This window comes from Aspergillus fijiensis (genome assembly GCF_003184825.1).
Source record: "Aspergillus fijiensis CBS 313.89 unplaced genomic scaffold BO72scaffold_71, whole genome shotgun sequence".
NCBI lineage: Eukaryota > Fungi > Ascomycota > Eurotiomycetes > Eurotiales > Aspergillaceae > Aspergillus > Aspergillus fijiensis.
The window spans coordinates 101,064-111,061 of record NW_024469047.1 but is presented as its reverse complement, the minus strand read 5'-3'; the positions used below and the strand labels follow the sequence as shown (position 1 = coordinate 111,061).

Genomic DNA, 9,998 nt, shown 5'->3' with positions numbered 1-9,998 from the left:
CTCACAATACCTATTCCAGGTCGATCCCTTCTAGTACGTGATGTGAAGTTCCACTCACAAATGAGTGTCGTGTATCAAACACCGTGATTCCCATGTTTAAGCGGTCGGAATCGATATCGGAGACGATTTCTCTATTCTTGGGAAGAAGGCCAGCCGTCTCTAGCCACATTACCAGTGGATCGGGCAGGAAGGTTCGTATGAACCTGTTTATGATTGAGTCTATTGTTCCTAATTCCAACAAGCCGGGCGGGTGTGGCGCGATGGATTCATGGGCGGAAACGTGCCCACCGGAGCCAGGGGGTGCAGCCAATCACCTGCGGCCCGGTAACTACACTATCTCGTCTGCTCCACTTTGCGATAAGCCAAATTTTTCCATTGCCAAAGGCTCAATGGTAGTCATGAGGATGGTGTCTTCCTCCGACTTTGGGGTCGATGAAAGCTTGAGTGGTGCATACGCTTTGTGGCTTGAGTAGACACAGAGCACCCTCCTATTGAGCTTGCTTGACTTCCAGGCCGAAATGTCTCACAGCTCAGATCAGGATCGAGAGGTTGCTCTGGAGAAGGGCCCATCTCAATCCGTATGTCCGCAAGGACCCTACGGCGCTTCTGATGCGACCTACCCGGAAGGGGGGCTTCGTGCCTGGCTGGTGGTACTAGGGTCGTGGTGTGCAATGGTGCCTTCAATGGGCTTATTAAACACCATCTCCGTCCTGCACGCCTGGACATCCACCCACCAGCTGTCGAATTACTCTGAATCCAGCGTCGGCTGGATTTTTGGGGTTTTTAGCTTCTTTCTTTACTTTGCAGGCGCCCAAGTGGGTACGTTTTGCTTTGCATGCCCCTGTAGCCGGAATAAAACTGATCTTGTCCGTCAAAGGCCCCATCTTCGATAGTCGTGGACCACTGCCAGTGGTCATTCCAGGGTCCATTGGACTCATAATAGCAGTCTTCTGCTTCAGTGCCAGCACAGGTTAGCAACATGAACAAAATCAACGTCTGATATGTGCAGCAGGCTAACCTATCATCAGAATACTACCAGATCATGCTCTCATTCAGCGTCCTCGGCGGACTGTCGTCCTGCTTGCTCTTTACGCCTGCGATTTCTGCCATCGGCCATTGGTTCAATGTCCGTCGGGGTCTCGCCACTGGCATCGCATGCACAGCTGGCGGCCTAGGCGGCGTTTTCTTCCCGCTGATCATCCTCTATGTCGCGCCACATCTGGGTTTCGCGTGGGCGCTACGCATCATCGGGATCATCTGCTTCGTGCTGTGCGGGCTAGCATGCCTTCTCCTTAAGACCCGCCTCAAGCCCGATCCGAGTCGCCACATGAGCATCGACATCCACGCCCTCCGCGAACCCAACTACGCGCTCACGACCCTGGCCGTATGGCTGGTAGAGTTTGCGGTGTTCGTCCCGTACACCTATCTGTGCTCCTACGGCCTCTCCGCTAACTTCGGCGAATCCATGGCCTACAAGCTCTGCGTATTCCTCAACGTAGGCGCCATTCCCGGCCGTGCCTTTCCCGGGTTGCTGGCCGACCGGATAGGCCGGTTCAACGTCATGGCCTTGACGGCGCTGGTCTGCGGCATCATTACCTTATCTCTCTGGTATAAAGCCGGCACCAGCGAGGCCGCGATCATCGCGTATTCGGTCTTGTTTGGGTTCTGGAGCGGGGCGGCCATCAGCCTGACCCCGGTGTGTATCGCGCAGGTCTGCCGGACCGAGGACATTGGAAAGAGGAATGGAACGACGTTCACCCTCGTCAGCTTTGGGACCCTCACCGCCATTCCGATTGCCGGGGCGATCCAGGAGAGCAACGGCGGGAGCTTTTGGGGATTGATCATCTTCGGGGGCGTGCTGTATCTGGCGGCGTGTGCGGCGTTTGTGGTTGCTAGAGGGGTGGCGGGTGGCTGGGCGTTGAGGATAAAATTCTAAGCGACTTGCCAATGGGCCCCTTTATAGACTTTGTTGTCGCTGACTGACCACGGGGTTGAGTGTACCATGGCTGCGTGTTGTAGATAGCTTCCGTCCTGGATGATAGCCTCAGTTCATTCTTCTTCCACACCACATCAGTCTGTCAGCCCAAAGCCCGGCCCCGCCTGTGGGCTCATTGGAATCATCGTCTACCATTGACTCCTAGATCAAATTCGTCTCCAAGAATTGAAGGCATTACTCTGATATCATGTTGTTTGTTCTTGCGGAGAGGCTACCTCAGAACCTCGCAAAGCTTGACAACTACCGATTGATCACTCTTTCCATCGAGATTTATCGTTTCTCAATTGTTCTAGATCTGCTATGGCTAGGCCTGATGCAGGATACGTTTGTTTAGTCAATTGACCGTCCTAAACAACTCTACAGTGCTACGTCGTATTGTGAAAACTTTGCAGCCATATGAGCTGGAAGATCCCCGTACCTACCTCCTATCACTTCTGAAGCTGAGATGGAAGCAGCTACGGCATACTTAACATTTCAAATGTACAACCTTACACTTCGAGACGATTGTTCGTATTGCAACCAAATCACCATGTCAATTATCTCTATAGCTCTATCCAGTATTCTTTCCAAGGCGAAAAAAAAAAACAAACATAATTTAATCCCGAACTACCCCAACTACTCACTCATCCCTCAACAGCGGACCCCTCTTAATCGGCCCCAGATTTGTGAACTCGAGCGTCGGCGGAAGCGCGTCCTGGTTCCAGTACACGATCGCATGGCGCATCATGTGCGCGTACGTTCCGGGAACGATATCGGAGCCCTCGTGCTTTCTCCACAGTGAGCCCAGCGTCTCCTTGAACACCCGCAAGATCAGTCCGTGGGCGAGCTTGAACCCAAAACTCCGCGTGAGACAGCCCTCCACGACCTCGCGCGCCTGCTTCTGCTCCGGCGTCTCCACCTCGCCTGCCTTCGGCAGCGGGAGCGACATCAACTCGAACGCCTTGCGCCCGTCCCAGTCGGTGAAGACGTTGATCAGCTGGGACCCCTCCATGAAGTCGATCCCGTAGAGGTGATCGCGGATATATTCCGGCCCGTTCCAGCCGTCCTCCTCGTCCACAAGCCCCATGACCATCGACACCACCTGGCCCTGGATGATGTAATCCGTCAGCAGCTTGCTGGTCTCCTCCTCGTCGATGATCTTGCTGCCCTCCTCGATCTTGAACGAACCCCCCATCAACGGTACCCCTTTCAGCAACGGACTCGCATGCATGCCGTCCGTGGACGTTTTCCCTTCCCACAACTTCAGCAACAGCTTATGACAACGCAGGAAGAGCGGGTTGTCTTTCCTGGCCGCGAGGAAGTAATTGGTCAAGCCGCGTTGGTCGGGAAGGCCCGTGAAATAGGAGAGGACCTCGAACCGCGACGCAGGGTTCGCGATCGTCTCGATCCAGAGCCGGTCCAGATCCCCGATCTGAATAAACCCCACGTCAGCGTAGACCCCGCCATACCGCAGGAGGAGCGGGAAGCGAACGAGGTCCGACGTGTGCTGCGGCGCGTAGGTGCCGCCGATGGTGCCGTCGGCGAAGGCGCGCGGGAAGAGGGTCGGGTCGGTGACGTCGAGGTACTCGCGCACGTTCTCGCAGTCGAGAACGCGAATCGTCCAGCCGAGCTTGGAAAAGCGACGGTGCCATGCCCGCACGTTGCGCCGGGTGTATGGGTGCATGTTCGTGTATCCGCTCGTCCAGAAGAACCAGATGTTCTTCTCATCGCTCACGGGCTTTGCATGGATGATGTCGTGGTCGATCTGGGAGTCGTCGCGGAGATCTAGGAGGTGGTGGGGAATGGCGTGCATCCCTACTGGTGGGGTGTATAGATTATCGGATCCCATGGTGGATAGGTGGTTGGTTTGGGAGGAGGTAGTGACGGTGCCAGCGAGCATTGATTGGATACTTTGAGGACTTCTCAAGCGAGGGAGATGCTCGGCAGATGATGCTTGTTGTCCTTGTCCTTGCGCACTCGAATTCTCTGTGGGACTGTGGTTTGTTGACATGGTAACATTGCAGGCATTGTGGTAAGTATTTATCTCGATATGTTCGGTGGGGATCTGATCTTATCCGGCCGATAAGAGACGCTAAGCACAGGGGCGGTGGCGTGGCTGACACATGACTCATGCTCGACTCATCCTTGCTCATCTGTGCTATGGCGGGGGCCAGCTCACCGTGGCTTAAAATTCTGCCCAAGGCGGTAAGAGGTTTTGGACCTCGCCGAGCTGGGCGCCCTGTGCTATGGCATACTATTCAAAGCTTCAAGGCTTGTTCTGACAGATTGTTTCTCACAATGCCGGTTTAGCATGGACTTGTGGACTAATGTTCAGCACTTATTAGGGGGCTCCTGTCTCCGTAGATGCGGAAGAATCCGACGGTCATTTGAATGAATGGACTAAGGTGGCAACGCCACCTCGGCATACCCAAGCGGTAAGCATAATCAGATAATGTATGTGATATACTCGCTTTTCTATGCTGCCATATGATACTGACAGACTCATGCCAGACCGTTGCAACCTATGGGACACTTGATCAAGCCCTGCCCGATGTTGAGACCCGGCGAAGCTGCCGAGCTCAGTCCCGGCTCTTCGCGGCCCCACTCGCTGCCGCCGTTTTCAGCAGTCTATGAGCCAGGTGGTTCTCACTTATTCTTGGATTTCCATGGATATCGTTACCGTGATGAAGAACCGTGCCCATAGACCCCGCGTCATGCTTGATATAGCTCGTCGATGCTGCCCCACAATGGACTCAAGCCCATCCAAATTCATGTCGTCATCAATGGCATCGCGAGATACAAGCACCGCGCGTGGCATATAAAACCGCCGACAAATATGCTTGGAAATAAGGTTTCACTGAACAGAATCAGCCAACAAGTATCACCACAATGGACAGTTTCCAAGACAACTTTTCCTGGTCTTTCAAGGCCAAACACCCCCTGAAGGTGATTGTGGTGGGTGCTGGCATCGCCGGGTTAACGGTAGCCTTGGGTTTGAAGAAGGCTGGACATGAAGTCCTTATCCTGGAACGAGTCCATGAGATCGCAGAGGTGGGTGCAGGCATTCAAGTCGCTCCGAATGCTGCGCGGATACTGGGACGGCTTGGTCTTCTCGACAAAGTCATGGACAAGGCGAATGTGCTGGAGAAGAACTCCCTGCGCCGATACGCGAACAATGAGGAACTGGGAACCGCACCTTTGATGCCTCAGGTATAATCACCTACATCTGATATGACAAGGGTTAGCCGTCCTGCTAACCGCATCGTAGGTCGGTCAAAAATACCACGCGCCACTGGCAGTGATCCATCGTGGGGATCTCCAGCGCATTCTTCTCGACAGGGTTCGGGATGCGAACATCGAGTTGCGCACCAGCTCCCGGGTTGTCCGAGCGGTTGACGACTTCGAAGCCACCGTTCAGCTCGAATCGGGCGAGTGGATCTCTGGAGATGTGGTGATTGCCGCGGACGGGATAAAGTCCGATCTGCGCCATCAGATCGCATCCCACCATGGAGTTAAAGACATCTGCCAACCTACCGGCGATGCGGCCTATCGCATTATGATCCCGAAAGACAAGCTGCAGGGCGACAAGCGCGCTCTGGAGCTTCTGAACCACAACGTTGGAATGCGCTGGATGGGACCTGGAGGACACATCATGGCGTATCCTATCAAGAACAACACCGTGTATAACATGGTACTGCTTCACCCGCAGAAGCCGGGGGCCTCCAACGAGGAGAGTTGGACCAGTAAAGGCGACAAGCAGGAGATGATCTCCTTCTACAGCAAGTGGAATGATTTGGTCCGAAGTCTCTTGAGTTATGTTCCGGACGGCGAGGTCATGGAGTGGACTCTGAACTCGCACTTCCCCCTCCCCTCGTGGGTGGAAAACAAATGCGTTTTGATGGGCGATGCGTGTCACCCGATGCTGCCCTATGTGGCCCAGGGTGCTGCGCAGGCAATCGAGGATGCTGGTGTGCTTACGTGTGCTCTGTCCATGACCGATTCGGTTCCCAAGGCATTGGCGGTCTATGAGCTGGTACGCAAGGACCGTGCCGAGCGCATCCAGAAGAGCGCCGCAGTGACGAGGAAGGCGCTGCACCTACCTGATGGGGAGGAGCAGGTCAAGCGAGACGAGGCCATCCGGGGTTCGGGCAAGAACCCCGATCTTTGGGCTGATCCCAGCTGGCAGGACTTTATGTGGGGTATGTATCATTTTCATTCCGGGCTAGAGCTCGATTGTTCTGACCTCTCTACAGGCACGGATGTTATGAAGGACACGGTCGAGAACTGGGATGATCTGGTGGCGAAGACTCATGGTTACCACGTACATGCGGTGCATGCAGTGGGCTATTGATGAAGCACTCTGTGGCTGATGCTTGAGCAAATGGGTACTTGTTTCAATACAAAGAGCGGACCCAGGCATGGAGTATGATCAGACATTCATATATGTACATATTCTTAACTCGACTTTCTTACTGGTATGACATACAATGTAGATGATCTATTGCCTCGATATCACACGTTGTCACTGTCATTCATGGTGATCTATGGAGTAGCATGCTTACCTGTCCTGATATATCGCGCAATGTACCTGAGTATATATACCGCCGCAAGACAGCACAATTGCGCAGCAAAACCCATGGGGATCAACCCTCTACACTGTCATACCCACGTATCCGCAAGGCCAGGCCACTCGACAAGAACAGAGCACCCTTTGTATCCAGAGAATGTATCTACGAAGAGGACATCGAAGCAAGCACACTCCACGTGATCAACGTAGTGAACAAGCGCAGCACTAGACCCGGATAGCTTTAGCGCACGCTCTTAGCGTCATACTTTTGAATCGAGCACTCAAGGAAGCCGGGCTAGCTCAATCGGCAGAGCGTGAGACTCTTAATCTCAAGGTTGCGGGTTCAACCCCCGCGTTCGGCTTAATCGGTTCTCTTTTTGCCCATTGGCGGCCCTTTGCTCGACGTGTGAGGTCGACCGCCGGCTTGGTCCTTGATAATGGTCGTACCCCATACAGACTTGAAATCGTGGTGCAGTTCAAACCCGTTGTTCGGCAAAGGTGTTCGTCACAGGGTCGTTGGGGTATATCCGACTGAAAAGGACGAGGGCGTGTAACCATACATTTCATGCCACTGGAAGTTCTGGGAACCGGCAAACCGATGGTGCTATCGTCTTCCGTGTGACTAGGACCAGGACAGTAGCTCAGGGAGTACAGCTCCTCTGGTGATGTCTGTATCACCTATAACGAGCCGAGTCAGTCACTGTATATCATGCGATCATGTCAGGTTTCCCAAGGATATGTACCGCCAGATTAATCTGCCCATAAGCCGGGAAAAGGAGGGCTCTTGAGTTTGAGGATCAAATGGTGAAAGCCATGGCGAGACTGGGAGCTGGTGGAAGCGGGAGAGTTGGGGGAGGAATGGACACCCCTGCGAGCTGAGGTGAGCACGGACCCAGTCTAAATTGAGCAGCCGTCGGCCTTTCGGCCAGACCACCTCCGCGGCCCCGCGGTCCCTACTTCCCAATACGGAAGTAACCTTCTGAATTCTCTAGAAGGCGATAATGGTATATAAATCATGAAATCTTAAGCCTGGATGAAAGCATACATACGATCAAAGTCACACCGAGGACTTCTGTGTACCCTCCACGAAGCATCGCCTTCGATTCCACCCCTCCCGACAAATCCTAAAAAAACCAGAAGCAACCATGCCAACAACTGGCCTTATCGTATGCAGCACACGTTCACCCCGTGCCGGGCTTCAAATCAGCACCTTCATCCACGAGACCATCAAGCAAGCACATCCGCAAGCAAGCATCACAGTCATTGACCTCGCAGAATGGAACCTACCACTATATAACGAGCCGGGGATCCCGTCGCGTATCACATCAGCTGAGGGTTACGTTCACGAGCACACCAAGGCCTGGTCGCGGGAGATTTCGCGCTACGATTCATTCATTTTCGTCACCCCCCAGTACAATTGGGGATACCCTGCGAGTCTCAAGAATGCGATCGACTATCTCTTCAATGAATGGAAGGGAAAGCCGGTGATGGTTGTCAGTTATGGCGGTCATGGGGGCGGCAAAGCCGCGGCGCAGTTGCAGCAGGTGCTGCAGGGATTGAGAATGGTGCCCCTGGAGAGCACGGTTGGATTAACCTTTCCCGAGAAGGAGATCATGGCACGCGCCGCGATGGGGGAGGATCTGGGGTTGGGAGGAGAGGGGGGTCTCTGGGCAGGAGAGAAGGAAGCAATCCAGGGCTTATTCGGGGAATTGGTGGGAGTAGTGGAGAAGTCGAGATGATTGTGTCATAAGTTGTCTGATAGGCGGTGTATGTCCATGATTGTGGCGTTCAGGTTGTTCTTTATTGCCTTCTTCCTCTTACTTCCCTATTTCCACACATCTAACTGCCTCTATAAAGGTGTTACCCGGTGTCCCCGAGCCACAGACCTTTGCGTTATGCGCTATGCGCAGGCGGAGCTCTTCAAGCCGCAAGAACCATACTTATTCAATTATCATTGATAAATCAGCCCAATGATCTGTTCAATCTCGCTATGCTATAGTCTCATACTTTTCTTATTGCCCCTGGCGACAGGTCTTCCATCTCGCATCAATACTACCAAGGCACACACGAAACCATACGATGTCTGCATCCTGGGTGGCGGAGCAACCGGCACATACGCCGCCATTCGCCTTCAGGATCGCGGAAAGCGGGTGGTGGTGATCGAGCAGAACAGCCAGCTCGGTGGCCACACGGAAACCTACTACCTCCCTAACGGTAGCCACGTCGACTACGGCGTCCAGGGTGTCTTCGACGACAAACTCAGCAGGAAGTTCTTCTCCCGCCTGGGGGTCAAATGGCACCGTGTCCTTCCCAGCTTCAAAGGAGAGGACTTTGTGGACTTCACTACCGGTCGAATGGCGGAGTCGCCCGTCGGCCTCGTCCAGTCCCTGCTTGCGCTCGTCCGATATCGATTGGCACTGCGGCAATTCCCCTTCCTTGACAAGGGTCTCTACGATTTCCCGGATCCAGTCCCCGAAGCCATCTTCCGCCCGTTGCGAGAGTTCATCGAAGAATACTCTCTCGAGGACGTGATACCGACGTTGTTCTTCTGGGCTCACGGAGTCGGGAACATGCTCGACATGCCAGCCCTCTACACCTTCCAGAACTTCGGTGTACCGCATATATCCGCCGTCCTCGGCGGGTACATCACACCGGAGAAGGGGATGTACGAGTTGTACCGGGCAGCGGCCGCAGTGCTTCCCAACGTGCATTACCAGACCAAGGTTGTCGATGCCAAACGCTCCGATTCCGGCGTCACGCTCACCGTCCAGCATCTCAACGGCACCCACGACACCATCGAAGCCGAGCAGCTCCTCGTGACCCACCCTCCAACCATGGAAAAACTCCAGGGCTTCGATCTCACTCAAGAAGAGAGTGACCTCTTCAGCAAGTGGTCCTGGCGCAACTACTACGTGGCGGTGACCAGCAACAGCGGCATTCCGGATGGCCGATACGTGACCAACACCAACCCCCGCACGGGGCTGGGATTCCTCCCCGAGATGCCCTTTGAGTCCCTGATCCAGTACATGGGGGTGCCGGGTCACCCAAACACCAAGATCGTGGGGCCGATGAATTTCACCGCGGAGGACGCCAAGCAGCTCATCGCGTCGGATTTTGCCCGCATGAAGACCGCGGGCACGTATTCGATCCGTGAGCCCGAGGTCGTGGCATTCGCGGATCATTCCCCAACGACCATGATGGTTTCTCCGGAGGACATCCAGTCGGGATTTTATCGCCGGCTGTATGCGCTGCAGGGGCAGAGGAGCACCTTCTACACGGGGTTGACCTTCTGTTCGGACTATTCCTCGCTCCTCTGGGCGTTTACGGACTCAATGCTTGAGAGAATGGGATGAACGGTATCACTGTGGCCTTGGTGCTGCTGGCTGCACTTTATTTTCTGTTTACTAGAACGTTAATACTGATTTACAGGCTTCTGCAGGGGCCGTTAACGAACAG

The 9,998-nt window shown here is 54.3% G+C and overlaps 6 protein-coding genes and 1 non-coding gene across 7 annotated transcripts; 6 read left to right on the top strand and 1 right to left on the bottom strand.

Annotated features, from left to right (window-relative positions):
* Nucleotides 1–397: 397 nt before the first annotated feature.
* Nucleotides 398–2,164, top strand: BO72DRAFT_414351 (monocarboxylate permease-like protein, Mch4). Its single transcript, XM_040942537.1, has 3 exons — nucleotides 398–819; nucleotides 878–970; nucleotides 1,029–2,164. The coding sequence occupies exons 1-3, from the start codon at nucleotides 519–521 to the stop codon at nucleotides 1,934–1,936; spliced, it is 1,302 nt and encodes a 433-aa protein (XP_040796669.1). The 5' UTR covers nucleotides 398–518; the 3' UTR covers nucleotides 1,937–2,164.
* Nucleotides 2,165–2,509: 345 nt separating this feature from the next.
* Nucleotides 2,510–4,008, bottom strand: BO72DRAFT_452500 (glycosyltransferase). Its single transcript, XM_040945736.1, has one exon. It carries the CDS (start codon nucleotides 3,984–3,986, stop codon nucleotides 2,616–2,618), a length of 1,371 nt encoding a protein of 456 aa, XP_040796668.1. The 5' UTR covers nucleotides 3,987–4,008; the 3' UTR covers nucleotides 2,510–2,615.
* Nucleotides 4,009–4,105: 97 nt separating this feature from the next.
* BO72DRAFT_500798 (uncharacterized protein) lies at nucleotides 4,106–4,609 on the top strand (the record flags this gene model as incomplete). Its single annotated transcript, XM_040948928.1, has 3 exons — nucleotides 4,106–4,180; nucleotides 4,321–4,410; nucleotides 4,487–4,609. The coding sequence occupies 3 exons, from the start codon at nucleotides 4,106–4,108 to the stop codon at nucleotides 4,607–4,609; spliced, it is 288 nt and encodes a 95-aa protein (XP_040796667.1).
* On the top strand, nucleotides 4,398–6,584 carry BO72DRAFT_269225 (salicylate hydroxylase). The gene is made up of 4 exons (XM_040940186.1): nucleotides 4,398–4,429; nucleotides 4,487–5,185; nucleotides 5,244–6,174; nucleotides 6,229–6,584. Exons 2-4 carry the CDS (start codon nucleotides 4,865–4,867, stop codon nucleotides 6,324–6,326), a joined length of 1,350 nt encoding a protein of 449 aa, XP_040796666.1. The 5' UTR covers nucleotides 4,398–4,429; nucleotides 4,487–4,864; the 3' UTR covers nucleotides 6,327–6,584.
* A 247-nt stretch (nucleotides 6,585–6,831) lies between these two features.
* Nucleotides 6,832–6,904, top strand: BO72DRAFT_t276. The gene has a single exon. It is a non-coding gene; the product is annotated as a tRNA-Lys (tRNA).
* A 438-nt stretch (nucleotides 6,905–7,342) lies between these two features.
* Nucleotides 7,343–8,429, top strand: BO72DRAFT_269227 (flavin-dependent quinone reductase). Its single transcript, XM_040940187.1, has 3 exons — nucleotides 7,343–7,422; nucleotides 7,535–8,334; nucleotides 8,400–8,429. The coding sequence occupies exon 2, from the start codon at nucleotides 7,688–7,690 to the stop codon at nucleotides 8,279–8,281; it is 594 nt and encodes a 197-aa protein (XP_040796665.1). The 5' UTR covers nucleotides 7,343–7,422; nucleotides 7,535–7,687; the 3' UTR covers nucleotides 8,282–8,334; nucleotides 8,400–8,429.
* BO72DRAFT_520533 (NADPH-dependent FMN reductase Lot6) lies at nucleotides 8,430–9,978 on the top strand. Its single transcript, XM_040949722.1, has one exon. It carries the CDS (start codon nucleotides 8,513–8,515, stop codon nucleotides 9,893–9,895), a length of 1,383 nt encoding a protein of 460 aa, XP_040796664.1. The 5' UTR covers nucleotides 8,430–8,512; the 3' UTR covers nucleotides 9,896–9,978.
* The last annotated feature ends 20 nt before the right edge of the window (nucleotides 9,979–9,998 follow it).

What these genes read in the sequence shown, in the direction of transcription:
- BO72DRAFT_414351 (XM_040942537.1), top strand. Translation starts at nt 519, where the DNA reads ATGTCTCACAGCTCAGATCAGGATCGAGAGGTTGCTCTGGAGAAGGGC. An exon ending in CTTTGCAGGCGCCCAAGTGG is followed by an intron (nt 820 to 877) that starts GTACGTTTTGCT and finishes TGTCCGTCAAAG; the next exon opens with GCCCCATCTTCGATAGTCGT. An exon ending in CTGCTTCAGTGCCAGCACAG is followed by an intron (nt 971 to 1,028) that starts GTTAGCAACATG and finishes ACCTATCATCAG; the next exon opens with AATACTACCAGATCATGCTC.
- BO72DRAFT_520533 (XM_040949722.1), top strand. Translation starts at nt 8,513, where the DNA reads ATGATCTGTTCAATCTCGCTATGCTATAGTCTCATACTTTTCTTATTG.
- BO72DRAFT_269227 (XM_040940187.1), top strand. Translation starts at nt 7,688, where the DNA reads ATGCCAACAACTGGCCTTATCGTATGCAGCACACGTTCACCCCGTGCC.
- BO72DRAFT_269225 (XM_040940186.1), top strand. Translation starts at nt 4,865, where the DNA reads ATGGACAGTTTCCAAGACAACTTTTCCTGGTCTTTCAAGGCCAAACAC. An exon ending in CCGCACCTTTGATGCCTCAG is followed by an intron (nt 5,186 to 5,243) that starts GTATAATCACCT and finishes ACCGCATCGTAG; the next exon opens with GTCGGTCAAAAATACCACGC. An exon ending in CTGGCAGGACTTTATGTGGG is followed by an intron (nt 6,175 to 6,228) that starts GTATGTATCATT and finishes ACCTCTCTACAG; the next exon opens with GCACGGATGTTATGAAGGAC.
- BO72DRAFT_452500 (XM_040945736.1), bottom strand. Translation starts at nt 3,986, where the DNA reads ATGTCAACAAACCACAGTCCCACAGAGAATTCGAGTGCGCAAGGACAA.